Raw genomic sequence first — 23,839 nt, forward strand, 5'->3', positions numbered from 1 at the left:
GCTACATACAATAAAGGCTACTGTGGATGTCCAGCGACCATCATATGTGCATTAAATTATGAAAATCCTGCCAGAAAGAGACTGCCACTCTCCACTTTCAGCAAAGGATCGTCTCAGAGACCTCCAATAGAAGTCACGTCACATACCACCCAGAGTCTAAACTAGAGTAGATTAAACACCTTCTTGGTTTATCCCAGCCTTTGCATCTATGCAGCCTGCAAACAGACTGCAGAACTGATGCTTGCAGCCCTGCTTCCACCTTCAGACGTTTCAAAGCAGAGGATGAAGCTGAACAGAAGAAATGATTTAACACCTGTGGTGACTCAACTGAGAAAGCAGATCTTTTAAAAACATGAAGGCGGAGGGGAGATGTACTCTAAGATGTGGACTGGTTTATACGTTTTGACATACACTTTGAGATTTTAAGTTTACTGTGCATGCATTACAGGAATGCACGGATGAATAATAAAATGGGCAAGATAGAAATGCACAATTGCAACAAGAAACAGAACTAGAATGTATCTTAAGGTATAAGTAATCTGGAAAAGAAAGGGGAGATAACCTACGAAGACTAGAGGTCAGATAATCCGGAGTTCAGGTAGGGAAAAACAAGGAGGAAAGATCAGACTATAAAGCTTACAAGAGAGCAGACTGTTCACGGCTTGCTCTTGTATTCAATGTATATCCAACCTTCGAGTGTGTACTGCAGCTGTCAGAGGGCAAGCAGTTGTCGAGGAAGAGTTAGACTCTATAGAGACACAGATGATAAAGATGAAGGGCAGTGGTCTACAGAGGTTTGTGGTAACACAGCCGATCTAACCACAGCCATAGCAGAACCAAAATAAAGGTTCTTATTACAGGCCACACAGTACATTACAGTACAGCGCTCTATCCAATTGCCTGTATGACTTTCATAATGGAATTCAGTTATCATATTCATGGGGCAGGAGTAAAAGGATTGGGGAAAGGGGTTAATTAGAAGCAGACTCCTGCACCCCTTCGGTGGATGCTCTGGTATACCTCAGTTCAGTTGAACTTTTAGTGGCTGCTACGGAAAACCTTTAACCAGACTGGAGGGGGGGGGGGGGGGGGTCAACACATCCTCCACCAAGGGAACAGAGTTAAGAAAGCCACGTGAGACAAGGGAGTGTTGCAGCATTGCTGTAACCAACAAAGACCCTCATTAATCACCACCTGTAGTTGACATTAAGACAGGAAATTAATCATGAGAAGGTAAAGCTGTATTCACAAGAGCACAGAATAACTCCTGGGAGCCAGACATGGACTGATAGTGTGATCTGCCTCCTATTGCCAACGATTCTACAGCTTTAAAGTTAACGAGAGCACAGGGCAGTGCTAGGTCTAATCTGTTACCGGTACATTCCAGGAGCATCCTGTGCACGCATGGTCTCCTAATGTCAAGGTCTGTGATGTAGTTGCTGGTTTACATCTTAAGGCCAATCACCTAAAGCTTTGCCTTTATCTTGTGTCTTCAGTTGCAATTTTGTTACAACACAGCTTAAGGTTTTTCTGCAAGAACACTCTGACATTAAGGCTGGAAAAAATATCACTCTAGTTCATTTAAAAGTACCCAAGGTAAAAGGGACCATACACCGTGACTGACATTTTCCTCTATCCATGTTATTTGCTTTTTTCTAGAGAAAATGGCATAACCTTTCTCATACCTCGAGTGTGGTTCTCTTGGCTTTAGACGCTGGACAGTTATAAAAAATAAAAACATAAACAACAAGCATTTACAATGCAACAGGTCTCGTGTTTGCTCATGTTAGAGCTGATCGCGTTGTAAATTCCTAACCCGACTTTTCACCTATCGGGCAAAAGTGCATTTATGTACATAACCCGAAAAAGTGAAATTAACTATGTAAAGCGCTCGACTTCTGCCAAGCGAGATGGCGCTCGTAAATTAGAGAAAAAGAAGTCCACGAGCCCGATGGAAAACAGCGAGCCTTGCATGTTTTCTGTACTTGGTCGCTGCGCTCGAGAAGGGCTAGCTACCGGAAAAGGCATGATGTATGCGTGCTTTCGACTAATGAAAGCAAGCAGATTTTATTAGGCAAGCCCACGAACCAATAAAAAACACTGAGGTGAAGTTGACAGGGCTCCGAGCCCTTTTCTAAATACTAAAGCGTCTCGCTGAGATACGCATGCAACACAGGCTCAACCCTAAAAAGGGGGGGCAGAAAAATAGGTTTATTTATTTTTCAGAAACCAGAATCCAATTTTGGCAGTAAGGATGGATGAGTTCTCGAGACTAATCAAGATTACTCTTACTGCTATTGAAACTCTGTAGAGCTTGGGGCAGTATGTTTTTATCCTGCTAACTGCAAGCTGAGATCACTGCCACCATAACAGCTAGTTTCCAGGGAATATACTGTATTAATTTATGTGTGGGAATCAATACTATGGGAATAATGACATTGATCCACAAGAGGGAGATGGCTTTCTAACTGGGAGTAATACCTTCATGATGCCTATTAATAGAAACTCTTTAACCAATAGTTAATAATCTTGCAATAGACTTTCCTGTCTGGTTTGATAGCTGCAATGTGTACCACAATGGGAACGAATTGTAGGCCAGACTGCACTAGGTGAGGGAGCTATGGCAACTTGAAAGCTCATGATGTCATGAAAGGTGGTTGCTTCGCTTTTTTAAGTATGTTCATACATTCATGAGGCATATCTAGAGGTCTGAACTGCAAGAAAGCCGGGGATTTGAATCGAAGCAAAACCATTTAAGAAACGTTAAGGGATAATAACTTAAAGTGAAAACTTTCAAATTCTAAACAGTGACTGTATTAACTTGAGAATTCCTAGAGGTAAAAAATATAAGTAAAATAACAGTGGTCAGAAAATAAAAGCGTTCTAAACTAAAAATTCGATGATTAGGGCAAAACGATCAGGTAGAGCCGAGATAATTTTATAAATACTTCTCAAATGTACAAAAAAGTATTTGAGGCTATTCGCTGAGGAAAATAAAGCTGTCTGTCAAGATAGCAACTTTGCTAGCAAGCTAGTGTTTTTTCCTCAGAAAAAGTTCCCTTTTGGTGGAGATGGAGAGGTAGGTGAAAGGCACACAAAGATGCAAGACTCAAAGTATGAACAGTAAACCCACTAAAATGATAATCCAGTCAAATACTCCCTTTTGTGAATAAAGTATTTATTACAAGCACACAAAGTGTATCAACAGCACACTAAATACCCACAATCTCTTAAGATTTGCACTAGTCTCATCCTGGGCAGTGTCCCCCAAGTCACCCCATCTCTTCTAACAGGGCTGGTGGTTAACGAACTTTCTATAATGGAGGCGACTTTCAGATGTTGCTCATGCTTGTCATGACATAATAAATTATTGTTCTGGCCTTAACAGTCAATCTGAGCACCACTAGGTTTGAGCAAGTCCCATTAACCAGTCAGCACTCTAGCAAAAGCCCCGACCGGACCAGATATTTCATTATTCGCTCACCGGAATCCACTCAACAGGATTCCCACTGGGCCCCACTATCTCCAGCTGCTTTCATCATCCTCATAGGATCCATTGGACTTGGTAGGCAGGCAGAAGACGGGTGCCCCCAGCTCATGGCCATTGGTCTTCAGCCCCACACTCAGCAGCGAGACTAGCATTAGTTTGAATTTCTGATTACCTTTCTGTGCGAATGACCAGCTTGAGGGACTCGTGCTCTGACCCTTAGTCTATATCCAGACATACATGTGATTTAGTGTCTTTACTTTGAAATTCTTGTTGTGGGTGTCCAGTTCTCTTCTGTCCTGCCTTTTTTGTCAAAGGGACAGTTTGCCCCAACCAGAGTATCAGTAATTCCTACTGACCTACAACACAAGCTGAAGGAGTAAACAGAAATCCTAAAGGTTCAGAGGTCTAAGCCTTCCCATCCATTGTGATTTCCTGGTCTTACAGTGCCAACCTTGTCAGACCCACCACCTCACCTGCGAATGAGCTCAGGTTCAACTGACCAATAACGCTTCCTTTAATCAAAGACCTTTAATATGCACAGAGGATATGCTGCTCCCCTTCCTCCCATCCTAGCTCTCAGGAATATCAGCAATCCACATCGCCCGTCTGGAGTTCCAGTCCCATCCTTCAACTAGACTGACTTTCCAGGCCCTGGACTTCCAAAATAAAACCCACAGGTCCCCATGTAATAAACCAGGCACACATACAACAGAGCATGCATACACAAGTATAAGGCTTCACCCAGCACTACATATAGTCGTGTAGACCAGGAGTAAGTTAAGTATACAACAGTGGACCTTTACATGAGTGGGAATGTAGGCCCCACTCCATTGACACAGGTAAAAAGGCCTGTTCACACTACAGACTTACAAAACACAAAACAGGGATGCTGCCAGCCCTGCACTTATGTTAACTTCTGACATGGACAGTAGCCCTTGACCTCTATGAGGGTAAAGCTTGGTGCACTCCTCCTGGTCAAACAAGACAACATTACCATGAGACAGGCCTAGGTCATGGAACACGTAAACAGCCAGAAATCAGTACTAGGGGTCAATATATCCATGCAACTGTGCACTCAGGGTCAGGGTTTACATTTGTCACTATGCAGAGGACATTTCCTTCCCAACAAAGGCTCAATCTCTGGTCAATGCTGGTTTAGCACTTCCCAGTGACGGTTCTATTTCACGAGCAACATAAATTATAACTTTTTTTGCATGGTAACGGTTAGAAATGGGGTTTTTGGTTGGCAGTCTGGTTGCCCTCTGTCCAGGCAAGAACCCTCACTCTAGTCAGGGTAAGTCACACACAATCCAAAATCAGCCTGTGCCGACCCTCTGGTAGCTTGGCACGAGCAGTAAGGCTTAACAATAAATCATACAATACCATAATATAACACCACAAAAATTCACCACACAGTGTTTAGAAAAATATATAATATTTATCTGGGTATTTGCAGGTCAAAACAATCAAAGATGCAATATGAATTTGTAAAGGTATCACTGAAAAGTGATATAAAGTGTCTTTCAAGCACAAAGTACCTGATTTCTGGTGGAAAATCTCCGCAAAGGGCCGCAGACGAAGAGATACGTGGAAAAATGGTGTGTGCGTTGATTTCTCCCCAGCACACACGGACTTGCGTCGTTATTTTTTATGCGGGGAAGTCGTGCGTCGTTTTCCGGTGCGCGGACAGTCTCTTTCTATGGGTAGCGGGGATTACCAGATGTCCCGGGTCTGTGCGTGGATTCTCCTGCTTGTTTTCTGGCTGCGCGTCGTTCCGCGGGGCTGTGTGTCGAACTTTCGATCTCACGGCAGGCGTTGCGTCGATTTCTCCTCTAGAAGTCGGGTGGCGCTGTCCTTGCGAGGCCGTGCGTCGAAGTTCCGGTCGTCCCGAAGGCATCGCGTCGATCAGCGTCGGTGTGCGGTGTTTTTCTCGCCGCGGAACAAGCTGTGCGTCGAAAATTTCGGCGCACCAAGCGTCCAAGTGAAAAAGAGAAGTCTTTTTGGTCCTGAGACTTCAGGGAACAGCAGGCAAGCTCTATCCAAGCCCTTGGAGAGCACTTTTACAGCCAGACAAGAGTTCAGCAAGGCAGCAGTCCTTTGGAGAAAGCAGACAGGTGAGTCCTTTGAGCAGCCAGGCAGTTCTTCTTGGCAGGATGTAGTTTCTGGTTCAGGTTTCTTCTCCAGCAAGTGTCTGATGAGGTAGGGCAGAGGCCCTGTTTTATACTAAGTTGTGCCTTTGAAGTGGGGGTGACTTCAAAGAGTAAGAAATGCACCAAGCCCCCTTTTCAGTTCAATCCTGTCTGCCAAGGTCCGAGTAGGGGGTGTTTGGCAGTCCTTTGTGTGAAGGCAGGCCCTCCACCCTCCTAGCCCAGGAAGACACATTCAAAATGCAGGTGGTATGCAAGGGAGGCTGAGTACCCTGTGTTTGGGGTGTGTCTGAGTGAATGCACAAGGAGCTGTCAACTAAACCTAGCCAGACGTGGATTGAAGGGCACAGAAAGATTTAAGTGCAAAGAAATGCTCACTTTCTAAAAGTGGCATTTCTAGAATAGTAATATTAAATCCGACTTCACCAGTCAGCAGGACTTTATATTACCATTCTGGCCCTACTAAATATGACCTCCCTGCTCCTTTCAGATCAGCAGCTGCCACTTCAACAATGTATGAGGGCAGCCCCAATGTTAGCTTATGAAGGGAGCAGGCCTCACAGTAGTGTAAAAACGAATTTAGGAGTTTTACACTACCAGGACATATAACTACACAGGTACATGTCCTGCCTTTTACCCACATAGCACCTGGCTCTAGGGGTTACCTAGGGCACACATTAGGGGTGACATATGTAGAAAAAGGGGAGTTCTAGGCTTGGCAAGTACTTTTAAATGCCAAGTCGAAGTGGCAGGGAAACTGCACACACAGGCCTTGCAATGGCAGGCCTGAGACAAGGTTAATGGGCTACTGAAGTGGGTGGCACAACCAGTGCTGCAGGCCCACTAGCAGCATTTAATCTACAGGCCCTAGGCACATATAGTGCACTCTACTAGGGACTTATAAGTACATTAAATAGCCAATCATGGATAAACCAATCAATAGTACAATTTACACAGAGAGCATATGCACTCTAGCACTGGTTAGGAGTGGTAAAGTGCCCAGAGGTCAAAAGCCAACAACAACAGGTCAGAAAAAATAGGAGGAAGGAGGCAAAAAGTTTGGGGATGTCCCTGTCAAAAAGCCAGGTCCAACAGTAACCAATTGAGCTTTGGTACGGAATTCCACAAGAACTCTTCACTTCCTTTGCAGGACACATGCTTACATCACCCACAGATATCTGCTGTTCTAACTAAAGAAGAGCATCCTTCTGAAGCATATCTGGGGCCAAATGCAGCGTGAAAGCAACATCCAAAGCTCATCAACAGAAAAATGTATAATGTATTACAATCACACCCCACTTAATAAGGAACATGTAGGAAACAATCACAGGCTTCTGCGGAATTCTGGCATTTCAGTTACCAAGTAGAATATAGGTGAAGTTTTATTGGTTGAACCAATCTGTTTTGGATCCTTGGTTCACTTTGTGTGGCCCAAGTATTTTGCTTTATTGGTCATTCAGGCGATCACAGACAGAAAACCAAGCTTGCAGCTGTCAGCACTGTGTGGGTCAACACCTCGGAGAATATGGGCAGGGTTATCGGCATATTGGAAGAGTGGCTCTCACTCAGGTGTTATGTATGCAGCCACATGGTTAATGTAAGCTCAGTCACTTGGGATGGATAGAAATATAAGAAGTGTATACAATACTTCCTGTTATTGTACTTTGACCAGTATATTAGAGAAAAAGGAGGGGGGGTGCCAGGAAAGGAGAAGGAAGTGGGTGGATCACTGGACTGGCGGTAGGAGTGCCTTTGCTACAGTTCCCACAGTAAATAAATAAAAAGGAAAGAAAGAAAGAAATGTCACAAAATGACACAAGGACTCCTATAAAGATGATAAATCTCAAACACTAAAGCAGTTGAAAATGAAAGGCTCTCCAGGATCCAAACCTCCCAAGCCAGTAATTACCTGTGAAAGAGCAGTTCAGGGGGTGAAGTGCAAAAGGTCTGGGCTTGTACTTTCATTTCTTTTGAACCCTTCCACAAGTATTTAATTAGTTGTGGTTATAAAAGTGTAACCCATAGGAGTATAAAAACCTGGACAAAGGGGACAACAGAAAACACAATCGACCATTTTGCAGGTACAAGTTAATTGAGGGGGTGAGCCTCTTTTCAAGTGGTCTCAATCTCGGTGGCTGGAGGACGTGAAACAGGAGGTGGTAATGTAGCTGGGTCACACAGTTTGTAAGGAAGGATCTCAGGTTCTCTCATGAACACTCAGCAGATTCGACCATCTGTCAAAATGTCCTCAGATGACAAAGTTCATGCACTGATGTGAGGCTCTAGAGCAACGGTACTCAAAGTACGGCCCGCGGGCCGCCAGCGGCCCCACGGACCTAACTTGGCGGCCCGCGAGACGCACGCACACCAAACGCAATAAACAATGGCCGCCGTATGTAAACATAGAGGAGGGCCGCGGGAGCATGCTCCCGCGGCCCTCCTCTATGTTTACATACGGCGGCCATTGTTTATTGCGTTGCCCAGACGATCGTGGAAGCCAAAGCCCCATAAAAGTCAGCGCTTGCAGCTAACTTTTACGGGGCTTTGGTCGTCTGCTTGCTGTCACCGGCTCCACGTCTGCTGCCCGCCTGCCTGCCTGCTGTTCCAGATTTGTGGCATCTTTACAGTGCTTTGAGTCAGGTAAGGCTCTTTGGTTATTTATTTATTTGTTTTTAATGTAGTGTGTGTTACTGGGGTAGGCGTGTGAGCAGATTGCGCTGTGTGTGTTACTGGGGTAGGCGTGAGAGCAGATGGCGCTGTGTGTGTGCGCTGTGTGTGTGTGTTACTGGGGTAGGGGTGATAATAAAAATGTTTTTCAAAATGTCCCCTTTGTAGGTTTGTAGTTATACCTGGATTCAAAATACAGCATTGTTTAGCATTGTTTTGAAAAAGGGGGTGGGGTGGTTGTTCCCCCTCTAAGCCCCGCCCCCTCTAAGCCCCGCCCCCCGCTGTCACTTCAGTGCGGCCCTCGGCCGCAAACCATACTGCAATTTTGGCCCCCGAGAAAAAGTTTGTGAGTACCCATGCTCTAGAGTTTGCGTGGAATAGTCTCACGGCATTATATTTAGTTCTAGTCTAGCTGCAATTACAGAGAACACAAACCAGCTGTAACAGCGGCTTTTGTTTGTAAGGACCTAGTGGCAATGCTTCCTCAGTGCACGAGGTGTAACTAAAAGCAGCATCTACCTTTGCTTAGACTCCACATTTTTGACGTATGTCCTCAATGTCAACAAAATTAGCTTGTACTCCACATCTGAAGTAACTTCTGTAAAGATCGGCCACTTTTGATCTATCATACGTTGCCAGGCTTTTGCCGCTTAAGTCCCTCTTGCCTATTTCGAGCAGAAATCCTACGTAGTGTAATCGTTCAACAAAGTATCTCACAAAAAAACTCCAAAAGAAACCAGAACTGCAGGAGGCTGAAGAGAGAAACGCACAGCACTGTAAATACACAAATACCGGAGCCCTGGCGCTCATCTTCTCAAGCTGAAGGCTGCTCAGGGGAAGCCAACAAACGAGCTGCAAATGCAACCCCCTACCAATGCTTGGCATCAGAAGCAAGAAATGAGCTCTCCCCTCCCTCCTCCAAGACCGCCAGTCGTGCTAATAAACTGGCTGAACGTCTGTTCTTCTCCCTCTACCGCAAGTGACTGGTTTATTTGAACATACATTAGCCATATGGCTGCACACAACACTTGACAAGGGAGATGACTCCAAAATGCTGGTAACACAGCATTGAGGGGCTCTCAACACAGAAATGACCCATTTCTAAGTCAGGGTGTGGAAAGACTGCTGCAAACGTTTGGAATTACAAGAGAAAGCACAACGCCGGGGCCAAACTGAGTGACCTAATGGTTGGAAACTTCACCGGATCACCTCTAAATGAAGTGGGTCGGACATGCTTCTTCTTGTTTGATCAGTCTCCACAGCCTACTTAGTTACCTACAAAGAATCTGAATTGAAGGTATTTACAGATAGGTAAATACAGAAACGATCTTCAGCGCGTAACTGCAACATTTCATTCTAATCTACTCCTCCGAGGTCTGTATTGACTGAAATACTTAAAGATAATGCTCAATAGTAAGCAAGCAACTGCTCAGAATCTCTTATGTGCGAAGAAGGTGGCGCTCGATGTGTAATAAAGATTATTGATGCAATTAACTCACCAACATTTCAGCCCACTTTGCTGCCCCATCTCTTACTCAATGACCTCACACCCAAGGTCTTTAACCATGAACACTACTCACTGAATAACTTGCAAGCTGATCGAAATTCAACAACGTGGCATATTTATGGCATCAGCAGAAGTTCTTCCCAACTTACTAATTTGTAAAATGGACAATGCCTTGGAACTAATGTTGCCCACATATAAGTAGGCAGTGATGACAGGCTCAATGCTGCCACCCATAATGTTATGGTGGCTGTTCCACTTAATTTTCCACACTCCACAGAAACAAGGACAAAAAAAAAAAAAACATTTGTCACACATAATACATAACATTCAAGAATCGGAAAAAAACTAAGAACTGTTCCCATGGGGAACAGGGTCAAGACAGATTTGCATATGGCTCGGTCCAAACTGGGGTGGCATGGTGAGCAAAAGAACGATGGATTAAACCCAGATCTATGACTGAGGGTGAGTGTTTGAAAAGTTTCAACACTCCGTCCATCATCCTTTTGTGTTGCTTGAGGTCATTTACCCAGGCTTAAGACTGTAATAGGCAAAACAAGTAAATATCCTGGGTATTAGGTAATTAAGCTGTATGTGTCACCAGGGCAGTCCTAAGTGGTGGCGAAAGTATCTTGGAGGAGTATTTCAATGGAACCAGACTGGATGTTTTAATGGGAATCTGGTTACAATGGTATTCATATCAACAGTGCTTTTGAGGAGACTAGGCCTAAGGAAGGGAGGAGGAAGGAAGGAAGGAAGGAGTGACACATTGGTAAGGTGCCAGCTAAGGGACCTGGCACCTGAGGAAGTTTTGGAATGGTCAAAAAGAAGCAGAGAGCATTACTGCAGAAACAGTGGATGGGATTTCATGACAGTAGAAAGTTACCTATTTTGAAAACAGAAGTATACCAACCACACTACGTACACCGTTATCTACAGAAGAAAGAGCAACATTAGAGGGGAGGAACTCTGCCAAAGTGTCTTTAACCGTATTCTCATTACCAACAGGCACACTAAGGTTTCCTCCTCCAGATCATCATACCTTTCGCCCCAAAGCCCAATGGAGGGATAAAGGGGCACTATGCTCCAGTTTTTAAGTACTGTACCAAAGTGGTAAGAGCCTTCTGAGTGAAGCATCGCCAACATTGCTCAAGCCAGGCACCAACAGATCAAAGCAAAGTAGAAACAAAAAATATTTTTGGAATACACTGAACAAAGTATGTGTCCTGGGAGAGACGGGTGAAGAAACAGGTGGCAGCATTCTGGTTTCAAACCCTCACATATTCCCTTACTAAATAGGGAGGGTACCAGGAGTAGTTTTTTTTTTTATAAAATTGGTCGCTGTGTATTCAGGGAGCTGCTTCACACATCTGAGCTATGAATATGATGACGAAGTGGACCCAAGTGGTAACACCTACTTAGCCTTGAAAGACCTCTGTTTGGCTCTGTAACCTAAAAAAAACAGATGTGCAGATAGATGTCATTTCACAATAGCAAATAACGAGCATATCTCAGACTGAATCGTTGGGGCAGCACAACCAAATGGAGCATTATTTAGCAGTCAGGGACTAGACGTCCAAAACCCAGATCTCGCACAAAGACAAGGCTTAAAGCCTAAAAACACGAAATGCAAGACTAGGGTGGCAAGGGGTTTCATGTCACTAGTTCTGGGTTTTCCTGTTACAAAGGGTGGTAATCTCGTAACTTACTTCAATAGGGTCAAATGAACTACACCAAATCCACAACTCTCAGAACGCATTTGTGTATTAGATAACATTTCAGGACCACAGCCAAACGGCATAACAGTACGGGTGCCTTATGTAAGCCAGCAGAATCGCCATACTTTTGTTCTGCCAACAGACTCTTAAAAGATATTTGGCAAATCTCTCAAAAAGGCAGGAGAAATATAAATTGAGGCTGATAATTGGTCAAATTTGTCTGAAAACAGTTTGTTTGAAACAGGTCAAGAGGAGGTAACCATCACTACAATATGTCCCGACCAAACGATAACAAAAGACTGCAGATCAGTAAGGCAATTATTTTAAGCAATTTTGTTCAATTCGAGGCAGACTTTAGAAGGCCTTTAAAAATACGGATTAGAAAATTTAAAACACATTACCCATGCACTAAAGCCAGGGTTTCTCCAACCACAGTGCACACTGACAGATTCTATTAAAAAATGGAAATCAATTATTGTTATTCCGTATCACTGGTGAAGGCAGGGGGACACTGCACTAGAAAACTTAATAAAGATTAAAGTCTGACAAGCAGGCGACTACGGTCGCTCGAACCATGCTGCGGCCCATAAAATGTAAATGGATGCCGGCTTCTCTGGGCAACAGAACAAAACTGCAGCTAGGCTGCACCACCTCCGTGGACTAGGGTGTGACCTGGTACAAACACTGCATGCTCCAAGAAACCATTTTCATTTCAAATACATATTACAGCCAGGTACGAGATGAACAATATTATTTCAATTCCCTGGGAAAAACAAATTAGCAAGTCAAATGTGGAGACAGTCTTTCAGCCTACGCCTTGAAGACAGCTTTGATCCTATCTCAACTAAAAGCACCCTTATTAAATTTACAGAAGGGTACAGAAATAAGCCCCCCACACAATGTAAATCCGAGGGCTCACTTCTTCAGGTATCGGAGATGCTTGCACACAAGAGGAAAAAAGGCATCTGTGGACAAAGTTAAGGTACACCACAAAGCAATAAGCTTTTTACCGCCATAGTCAGTCTTGCATAGAATTCAACTTCTGCCGTTGAGGAGACCCAAAGTTGTGTGATGTGCATTGCTACATTGCGCACAAAGGAAATATATGTTTAGCTATTTTTCTTGCCAATGAACTGACCTAACAAATTTCAAGCAGCAACGCAGTTTGATGCAAGATGTGCAATTAGAGAACTTCAAGATTTAAGGTCTAAGCAGCGAGGGAAGGAGGGGAGAAAGCCTTTTCTCTACTCAAAGCTTAGGGATAAAGTCAACTCAAAATTCCTGCTTGGAAATTTAGAGGCCCGAGAATTTTAGGTGACTAGAGGAACCATAGGTCAGGAACACAAGTGATCTCATAGGTCTGTTTTGTGCAGTGTTCACATGTGAATGCATTCATCAGGGCAAGTAGAAACGAGGGTCAGCAGAGGGCTCTCGGAATGCCCACTCTGACTATTAACAGACACATAACGTCGAGTATGACTGATCTGTCATTTTCATCTAAATTTTAAACTGATATAATGGTGGCGAAGTCCTTTCAAACTAGATGTTGCCAGTCATTATGAAGCCGGCCTAAGTACCACAATGAATGTGCATGCGCACAGGTACTGCAGCACATGACACGCAACCGAAGTAACTAAACCTGCAAACTTCCCTCTCTAAAAGTGATCAATGAGAGCATTAATACATATGGGAACATCTGCCAGGTACATCAGGATCATGGATCGCATATTTCTCTCATCAGCGAAAAGATCCACATCTCCAAGAAGTAGATTTATCTATAGATGTCATCATTTGGCTGAACTGAATCCATGAAAACAACAGAACACAACACAGAAGGACACGCCCAGACCTACTGTTGCTTGCTCTGGCTTCCCCTCGGGTTAGCGATCTGAGTAGAGTGAGCACAGTAGCACTAGTGCCCTAGAAGGATGGATATGGGTGTGTCCACTACATTCATTACATAAAGCAAGATGACCGAATTAAACTGCAAACACCTAAACCGACTGACAGGTGAATGACTTGTTGGACAAAATCTGTGATGAACAGCAACATAATCCTTCTTGTAATTGTGTAGGTGCGCAAGGAGCCAAACATACACCTCGTGCATGGAGTCATTGTATCCTGAATCCCGTGCACAGATTACAGTGTGAAAAATGCAATGTGGGTAAAAAACAAACACCACTTACCATTTTATTGTTTATTTCATGGAAATGAATTTCACAGACTTTTTCAACCACGTCTTCAATTTCAAAAGTTACGAAGCCAAATCCTGGAAATGAAAAGGGAAAAACAGAAATTAAGAAAATAAACCACGAAAAATATTTGTGTACAGAATAATGTATGTAAGAAGCCAACAAGATCGTTGAGGAAACGCCTTCTAGAGTTACTCCAGGCAAACCTCAAAACGTGAAAAAGCATGACAAGATTTGTGGAAAGAAATATATTGTGTTATTAATTTTAGACATCCAGCCACTGCAAGGTGTTTGGATCACCACCGGTGGGTGGCGGCTTCGGTTAGCTACATCAGCGTCTTGTCTCTTGGTTTCTTTTACAGACACCTGAAAAAGGGACAGAACCTGATATCTACCTCAGGGATGCAAGGGCTCAATCAGCCGGGGAGCCTCCATATCCCATGTAACCTCTTCGGCCCTTTATCGGACCTTAATGAGATGGGCTGAGGCCCTCAGTACCTCCGTGACTTGATCTGGGGGCATGGCCCTGTGCAATTTATCCAGGATGGAGAAGTGTGTAGCCCTGTACCCAAGACCAATAACGCTATTTCTACTACCATTGTAACTTCTCCTTCCAGGTGGTCTGTAGTGTTTTCATCCTCTACCAGCCGAGCTAGTCCCAATATCCTCCCTACCACTTGTGGTGGAGACTCCTAGGACCCCTTGCTGAATTTGATTAGTTGGAATGTGTCTGGGTTAATGTAGAAGCTGGGTGACGAGGACCGGCTTAACTATGTGGAAACGTTCAACTTGATAATGTGCCATGAAACCTGTGCATGGAGCAGCTTACGCGGTATGGCTTTGAGAGTTTGTGTCCCAGCTGCCAAAGCAAATAGGAACACAGCTAGTGAGGACCTTATGATGCTTGCTGGCGCTACGTGTGGTTTTAGGACTCTCTCTGTTCCGGTAAAGCATGCAGAGATCCAGATCCTCTGGCTGGTACACCCCAATAATTTTACCTTTTGTATTATTAATTTTTATAATGCTGTTGACCTTCTTGGAACACTTGGAATATTGATGATTTGTTTTACATCGTACAGTGTCTGTGAAGGTCTTTTTTTATTGTCTAATAGTTTTAACGTTATAATTGGGGGCGATTTCAATGGGAAATAGGGTTCTAACCACACTGTGATTCGATCTTTTCAAATCCTACAGGATAACGCTGTATCTACGGCCACAGAGTTTAGGGGAGAAAGGCTCGATAGGCATACCCTCGAACTGGGGTTGGTGAGTTTAGTGGAAATGTTGGGTCCAACTGAACATGCTATCCCCACCTTCAAAGTTGAGGGTGGGCACCACCATTGACTATATTTTGTTTCCCACGCCAAGGTAAATTTGCCCACTCTAGCTATTCCCACCAGTATTTTTAGTGATCATAATTTCTGTGAGCGTTCCTTTACGCTCCCACTCACTGCTCAAAATGCTGCTCTAAGTGGAGCCACAGTTATATCTTTACAGGATCGGAAGGGGGGGGGGGGGGGTGTAAGGATCAGGTGGCGAGATGCAGAGTTTCTTAACCTTTTGTAATATTGTGATTGAATCTAATCTTTCCCTTTTTATGTAGTTTCTCTTGTTAACAGATCAGTCTAATCAGTTAATAGTTTCACATTTCACTCCCTGAATGCCAGCATGAAAAACACTTTTGCCCTGCTGCCGTGGGCAAAACCTCTAACCTGGGCTGGTACAGTGGGGAATGTGCAGGGCAGCCAATACCCAGTTACATGCAGCCATTAAGGCTTCTCCTAGCCATAGGATTTATCTAGCTGCGTGCCAGGCCGCTGTTAAACGGGAAGTGTGGGGCAGGTTAGCCTCAGCCGTTACTAGAAAGGACACCTGTGGGTTTTGGGAAATCTCTGACAGGTGGGACCAATATTAGAGCCGAGCGTAAGATCAAGCAGTCTGAAGTAATTTATTCATACCCAGATAACACAGCCTGTGATTATGTTGAGCCACTTATTGGTTTTCCTTTGAATATTAGATTTGAGCTCTTCGAGGTGTGTGTGAGGCAATCAGTGCTAGCCCATCCAAGACGGCATCCGGGCCTGACCGGTCCCGATGGATCTTTACAAGCAGAATACTGAGTTTTGGGCACCCGTCCTCCCTAATGTGGTCACCTGTGCTGTTACCAGTGGCCTTCACTGCTCATGGCATACAGCTGTGATAATTCCAGTTTATAAAAAGGGTTGTAGGCAAGACCTCCGATGGTAGAGACCCATGTCCTTGTTAGATGCTATGGTTAAAATCATTGGGGGTGTTGTTCTCAACAGGATTGAGACATGTGCAAGTCAATTATGTTTTCTCCCCCGTGCAATACGGATTTAGCAAGGGACTTGGCACAGTGGAACAATGTCTTAGCCTTTATCTGAACATCAGTAGATATACAACAGCCAAGGGGGGATGCTGCTTCTCTTTTTAATAAACTTAAACAGTGCCCTTGACAGAGTTATCCGCAGCAAGTTATGGGCAATACTTTTGGGGTTAGGATTCTTAACATCTTGGGGGCCGGCACTGTGGAGGCAATGCTACTTACGGCATGAGCCAGGAGATGAATACGTAGACAGTTTTAACCTACAGCGTGGTTTTTGCCAGGGTTGTGTCCAGGCACCCATCATGTTTCTCCTTCATATCAATGGATTAAATGCCACCTTGCAGGCCTCGGGGAAGGGCCTGCCTAAGATTAAATCCACCTTAGTACTGGCTTTGCTTTATGCAGACAAAGCCGTTTTGATAGCACATACCCCCAATGATCTGAGGGCTCTAATTAGCAGCTTTGTTGCCTCCATGGACAACTTGGACCCAGGGTAAGTGCTCCGAGCAGGACACAAGCTTTCTCCATCTAGGAATCTTGTCCGATTTGAAAAGCTCATGGCTACCATGTACTGCGAACCATTGTTTCCATTTCAACCACTTTGTGGGGGCTGGGTCTGATTTTGCTAAAAGAGTAGGCAACTAGCCAATTAAGCCTCTCATGGAGGTTTACACACGGAAGTGCTTACCTGTTTTTTGGTGCGGCTCTGGAATATGGGGCTACTGGGACGCCACTAAAGTTCAGGTGGAGGAGAGTTGATTCTGCCTGTGTTTGCTTCTTTTTCCCCCTTCGACACCAAAGCTCTTTTTACACGAGGTATTGGGAATTAGACTACGTATCAGACTCAATTAATGTTGCACCTTTACTTCTCTGGGTTTCTGTTTGGTCTAACAGACAAATAACTCTTAATCGAGAGATCTTAGACTGCATGAATTGAGAGAGGGGCATATCTAGTCCCTGGATAAATTGCGAACAATCTACTTTTTTGTGTTGCAATTCTTTATTAGAACTCTGGCAGAATCAAGGGACGAGGTTCTGTTCGAGCTGAAGTAAGGGACGAGGTTCAGCACTTCCACCTGGCAGAGTGTGTGTAGAGTGGGAGACTCACATACGAGACCAGGAATTAGCACTCTGGGTCCGAAGGAAGGGCACCCACACGTGGAGGAAAATCTCCACTCTATCCAGAAGACTGTAAATTATATGTTCATGGGAAGCCGTTTGGTACATTGCAAATATCTGTCTGTTCCTCATGAGAGGAGGTATAAGGTAACGCCAGTGGCAAAGGATGCAGATCTTGGCCGTGGCAAGGGCCATATGTAAGAGGACGCTGTGGGCGGGAGAGGTCCGGGTGTTACCCAGATCATGCAAGTAGTTCAGAGGGCAAGATAGAGGAGTCTTGAGTGGCAGTGTCCCACACAGCATGGTCCCCACAGCATCCCAAAAGAGCTTGATTGAGGGGCAGCCACAAAGGACGTGCAAAGTGTTGCAGGGGATATCTGGGCATTGCCAACAGGTCGCATGGGGTAGCAGTCCTGCTGCTCACAGTTTCATAGGGTCCAGTGCCAATCATGCAGCGTCTTGAAGTGGCAGAACTTCAAACGGGCCTCTGTTGTCCCATGGTCAAGTGCCTCCATGAGTTCTGCAACATCTTCTGCCTCGTATTCCATTTGCAATCTATTTTGCCATTTGCAGCAGAGGTTAGTATGCATCAGAAGGTCACAGAAGCCAGACAGAACTGTGGAAGCATCCCCATGACCTAAGGTAGGAAACTACTGGTGAGACTTGCAGGGTCCAGGGCTGGGTGACGAGACTACATCGGAGGCAGCATAGTCTAGGCACTTGGCTCTGGACTCTACAAAACCACACAGGGTGACTTCATGGGAAGTTAGGAAATTGAGAAAACCTTTACTGCGTGACTATGTCATGGTCCAAAAATCACCTCAACTTGAACCTTATTTGACATGGGAGTAAGCTCTCTTAGATAAATTTCGGCTAGGAGCTATCAGGTCACTGTTCTGTCCCTTGAGCCAGTACAACAAGAAAAGAAAAATATTTTGCCAGGCCTTTTCTTTTCTGTTCAATTTGTCAGTTTTCTAAATGCCCTCAAATCGTATTTCGTTTCCTGTTACCCTTTTAAATAAACTAATGATATTAATTCTCAAGTGCCCTTAGATCATTTTCCTGAATATTTAGAACTAATGCCGAGAACCCCAGTAAAAGGATGCGGTAATATCTTGCAGGCAATTGCTCGTTCAGCTGTGTGCAGCTTTTTTTGGTTCTCAGGATTCCTTGCACTAAGGTTGTCAGCTCTTGCTATGGGTTCTGTCCACACCAGATTTTCATCTGTGCCACACTTGGTTTACTTCACAATCCACTATTTTGGTTTTAATCAGGGCCACTGGAGTTATGTGATTTTGCTGCTGTGGCATGTTCTGCATCTTTGCTGCATGTGCCACATAATCCATCATCATCTGCTGCATAATCCAGATTTTAACAAAAAAAATGGTTGGGTGCTTCAACAGATCACACGTTACTAAAAACTCAGCTGCGCATTTTGCTGCACAGAGGAAGGTCCTTCGCAAAGGTTGACTGGTCACCTTTCTGTTGCTTATTGCTGTGTTTGGGTCTTGAACTGGTAATAATAAGACGACACCTTTGCCCAGACAGTGTTATCAAGAGTGAAAATGACGAAACAATGAAATACTATCACAAAATGTGCCGCATTAAACCACATAATTTGCTTTTCCTTGCTACATAGTCAATCGTTTTCATTCATTCGTGAGGCCCTGGTTTTAAAATCAATAGGTATGACCATTTATACCAATGGCAAAGTGAAAATAATTGCATCAAATATACTAAGGCCCTAGCATTCAAGTTTGGGGACCGGAGGGGGGGGGGGGGGGGGGGGGGGGGGGGAGGAGGAGGGGGTAGGGGGAGGGGGGAACTTCCAAGGAAACGTTCGTGTCGTCCAATTCATCGGCAGGGGAGGTGGCATTAACTATGGCAGATTGAGGGTGCCATTAGGGTGTCTGGAGTCATCTTCACACGGGAGCTGCTCAGGCCATGAACACTTCACTGACTGCAGTAAAGTCCAGAAAACGAAACCGCAGTATCAAAGGGAGGGGGGATCTGGCGTTTCTGCCAGAGCTGCCGACTTTGGAAATGGGGATCTATGTTTGCGCCCGTGCGTCGGCTCTTCACCCGAATCGTGTAATCTCCCGGTACCTAAAAAAAATGAACGTGTCCCTGAATAACGTAACTGGTGCTCATGTAAATCGCGTCACTAATTTTGGGTCGAGTTCCCGCAATATAAAACTGCACAAATAGCAGGAAAGGGGGCGAGAAAGCGAGAAGAATGTCATTTCTCTCCCACTAACATGCAAGGTAATGAGCTCACCACCGTGCATTTTGCAGCTGCCTGTGCGCAAACGAGCAGTTTGTTTGCTGGTTAACTGCAAGAGTCGGGGCAGACAGGCTGGAGACTCGGCTCTCACAATAAAGCCGCCAGCCTGGCAATCGATGCTCCTGTGATCCCCTTCTCCGGACCACCACTGCGGTCCACCCCCGGGTCAGCCAAGATCCGGAGAAGCAATGGCTCTCCTCTTCCTGCATTACTTCCTGTGATACCACATCCGGGGGCCTTTAAAGGCCCTCTCAGGATGAAGGGCTCTGATGTGAGCGCTGCCGGCCTCTGGTGCCTCTTGAAAGGGAGCAGCGCGCTCGGGCACTTTAGGGCCTCTTGATGCCTGCTGTCTGCCCTCAGCTGTGTGCGCGCCCGACCTGCTGGGCACACTGAAGACTTCTGGGAGGCGGCGGCGCTCTGCCACCCGCGGACCCTTAAAGTCTAACCCTCTACCCAGGAACAGTCACAAAGGACAACTCGGAAGACCACACACATTTGTCACTGCAAACTTTAACACGCATTCAATGTCGAATGATGCAAAGAAAACTCAAGCGTTCGTTGAAAAGAGGCCAATATTTTAGATCAGCCTGCGCTCTGTAGGGTCGCTCTCATACCGCTTCTCGGCCCATCGCTGGCAGACCCACACATTGTCCGGTCACTCGTAGAAACCGGTGGTAGGGGCGTCGAGAGGGAGGGGTGAGGCGGTGTATCACCTCTGTGCACAAACAGATCGTGACTGTACCTTCAGTCGTGGCGGTGAATATTCAAGGACCAGAGCAGACCCACTCCGATCATCACAACCGGCCTGATTGCAGATGGAAATACTTACCCCACTCCTATTTTTCAATTCAAGATACCTAGTTATAAAAGTAAGGAAACGAATATGGCTAGATCGAGCTGGGCTACCAGAGACCACTAGCCTATAGGCAACCGGTCAGCGAAAAGAAAAGCATTTACTTTTGTATTTCCAGTTGATTTTGTTCATTCCTATCACTCCACACAGAGTGAACAAGCACCAATTAGTTTATTCCAGTCATCGCCAGCGGACACCAGCTTTCAACCCCCAAAACGCAGGAGGGCAGGACATGCACACATGATACCCAATAGGACTCGGAAGACGCCAGCAGGCCTTTACCCCAACACAGGTCATACACCAACCGACAAGACAATTAATTTGTTGGAAGAAGTATTTATTTATATACTTTTGTTTAAGATCAAAATACCATTAATCAAAATTATGCAAATCATCTTATGCAAATTACTCTATTAAACATTTCACTGCAAATCCTCAATATACACTGATATATGTACATTTTTACATTTGTAACCATACATTTTGACAGGATCCCTTCCTGTCCTGAACCTCCTTTGGACCACACAGGGACTGGTCTTCACCTGTATCCCCAGGGGGGGTGGTACCCCTGCTTCCTCTGTTCCTTGCACCCATGATCAGGGTTCCGCCCCCTCTCCAAACACCAATCAGCCAAGGGGTGTACTGGGGCGGCCCAGGGTATGAGCCCCGTGACCACCCCAGTGATCTGGGCTCCCTACCCCCAATCTGGTGTGTCCATCCGCAGGTTGGTCCAGGACTTCAGGATCCTATCTCTGTTGTTATACCGGGGCCCCACCCTTGGGGTCCCCTCTGTTGCTTCAGGTTACTTTAGTCTCTCTTCTTCTGCCTAATATAAGGAGAGGGTGGGTGGGTCAAGAGGAATCCTGACCGTCCGGGCCGCCGCGCCAACGAGTAGAAGGCCGAGCCTTCTGTGGGGGGCGCTTTTAAGCCCCCCACTGGCTTGCGGCGGCCCAGACCGGTTCGGCCCGCACGTCGGCCAGACGTTCCCTCAATGGAGGTACTTCCGCTCCCACGCCTCGCGAGGCGTGCGAGCGGAAGCCTCAGCCAGCCCGCACTCAACTAGTGCGAGGGTTCGGCCCCAGCGTCCCCGACCCCTAAGGGGCCGCGCTCCCCCCATGTTGGGTGGGCGCTTTTCCATACTACACACCATTTACGGCCCAGCTCCTAAGCGCTCTATCAGATGGGCTTTGCTGTTCCGAACTGTTTTTCTGCAATGAACAGTGGTCGGCAGACTGAGCCATTTGAAGCAGCAGGTTTATGTTCTGTCTGGCGGTAGTTCATTCCACAACAGCAGGCATCGCTCTGTGTGTCACCACACAACCTATAGCCATTATTTTAACTGCATTTAATGTTTTCAAGTCATGTAATGAGCTGTATTGAGGAGTTTAAATTCAAACTACAGAATCCAAATGCACTCTAAAGATTTACAATCATGCTAATTTTAATAGAAGAGCAAGAGACTAGGGATTTGACTGTTTCTGGTGGATGGGTAATGATGGTACCGAGTACAATAAGCGCTATATACTCCAACTTCATTTGTACAAGTCAAGGAGGGTGTTTTGTGCCCTATGTGACCCACCTTGATTAGAACCTGTCATGGCAGATATTTTGCCCTCTATATTCTCACCTTGATTTGAACCTGTGATGGCAGATATTTTGCCCTCTTTATTCTCACCTTGATTTCAACCTACGATGGCAGATATTTTGCCCTCTCTATGCTACACCTTGATTTGAACCTGTAATTGTGGGTGATTTGCCCTCTATATTCACCACCTTAGTTTGAACACCAAGGACCTACAGATAGATCTCATCTACAGATGTAATGCGTCAAGGGGTGCTTTCTTATCGAGGTACATACGGGGTAAAAAGCCTTCTCTGTAACCCTCCCCTGCGTGATGAACCCATGGTAAGTAGGAGGCTCTCCAGCAGGCTTCTAAAACCCACTTCTTACAAAGCTGCATTGCAGACACTTTTGATCAACCCACGAGAAACTCACGATTTGCACAGTTTTCGAGTAAACCTGCTGTATGCTACCTGAATACAATTTCTTTACTGTAAACATAAGTGACCAAATATTTCTAAAGCTTGCCAGGAAGTACCTTTTTCCTGGGCAGAAACAAGACACAGCCAAGTGACTGTAGGCAATATAGTGCTGGGAAGAACTCTTTAGCCTCTGCTAAAAGCAGGCCATTCTCACTGAAGACCGAACGTCACCACGAAGGTCAGAGAGGTAAAGTGGCTCCAGTTACCCTCAAGACTAATCAATGTAGCCTGCGCATTGTTGGCAAACCGTATTTAACCTTTCCCAGATAGGCCATTTTTAAGTACCTTACAACGCAGGACTGTACCACGCATGTAAGAGATGTTAAAAAATAAAAGATATACGATTATATATATATATATATATATATATATATATATATATATAGTTCAGGTATGATTAAGAGTATAAAGAGATTTTTAGGCTTCAGAAATGGATACGCTGTAGTAAAGCCGTACGCTATTCAAACTATATATGTGCCAGTTAGCAGACATTGTATTGCCATTTGGGATCGCTATAATCTCTTATGCTGATGGTATCCAAATGTTTTTCTCTCACCCCTAAAACAGGATTCCCCCACTTTGGACCCCAATTTGGAAACCGTGGGCAGTTGGATGAACAAATCCTGTCACGACCTAAATGGGGACAAGACTGAGCTGATGATATTAGGAAACAGCTTCAAACCCCACTTGTACCTGGGCTGGCCAGAGTGCCTGGGCTCCCACCCCCAAGACAGTTAAAGTCTGGGAGTAGGGCTCGACAAATCTCTAGCTATGGAAGCACAGGCCACTAAGCTCTCAGCCAGCTATCACAGCATTCTTACTCCTATCTCTCTCCCTAATCTCCAAACCTCCTAACACTCACCCTCCTCCACCCTAAACCCCCTCCCCCAGCTCCTCTCACTCTACCTGTCCCCCCCCCTCCCTCGCGCTTTCCCGCCGCGACCTCCTGCACGCCCCCGCCCCCCAGCTCCCATTCGCCCCCAGCTGACCCCTCCCCCCCCCCTCCTACCTCTTATGGCGGCCGCTGCGCGACAGTGGTAGCGACCCTTGACCCAAGGGTAGGTCGCTCCCCCTGCCGCTGCAGCTCCTCCAAGTTCCCGAGTTCCTGTGTTCCCGAGACCCACCTAACTGTAAGTACCCCCCTCCTCCCAGCCCCTCGCCCTGCCCCGCGCCACTCACCTTCTCTCCTGCCCCTGCTTCTTTTCCTCCTCTCTGTCTCTTCCTCCTCGCTCCCCCTCTGCAATCTTCTTCTGTGTTCTTCTGTTCTTCTCTTCTGTTCTTCTGTTCTTCCCTTCTGTTCTTCTGTGTTCTTCCGGTCTTCTGTGTTCTTCTTCTCTGTTCTTCTCGGTGCTTCTGTGTTCTTCTTCTCGGTGCTTCTGTGTTCTTCTTCTCGGTGCTTCTGTGTTCTTCTTCTCGGTTCTTCTGTGTTCTTCTCTGTTCTTCTCTGTTCTTCTCTGTTCTTCTCTGTTCTTCTC

General features: G+C 45.5%; 1 protein-coding gene across 19 annotated transcripts in view; it reads right to left on the reverse strand.

Moving 5' to 3' along the window:
* MSI2 (musashi RNA binding protein 2) overlaps nucleotides 1-23,839 on the reverse strand; it is a 1,016,916-nt gene that overhangs the window by 316,137 nt on the left and 676,940 nt on the right. For all 19 annotated transcript variants that reach the window (XM_069226626.1, XM_069226631.1, XM_069226625.1 and 16 more), the window contains exon 8: nucleotides 13,713-13,795. In XM_069226626.1, coding sequence (XP_069082727.1) covers nucleotides 13,713-13,795 — 83 coding nt within the window. The remainder of the gene's footprint in view (nucleotides 1-13,712; nucleotides 13,796-23,839) is intronic.

The sequence above is a fragment of the Pleurodeles waltl genome, chromosome 3_2 (genome assembly GCF_031143425.1).
Source record: "Pleurodeles waltl isolate 20211129_DDA chromosome 3_2, aPleWal1.hap1.20221129, whole genome shotgun sequence".
In the NCBI taxonomy this organism is placed as follows: domain Eukaryota; kingdom Metazoa; phylum Chordata; class Amphibia; order Caudata; family Salamandridae; genus Pleurodeles; species Pleurodeles waltl.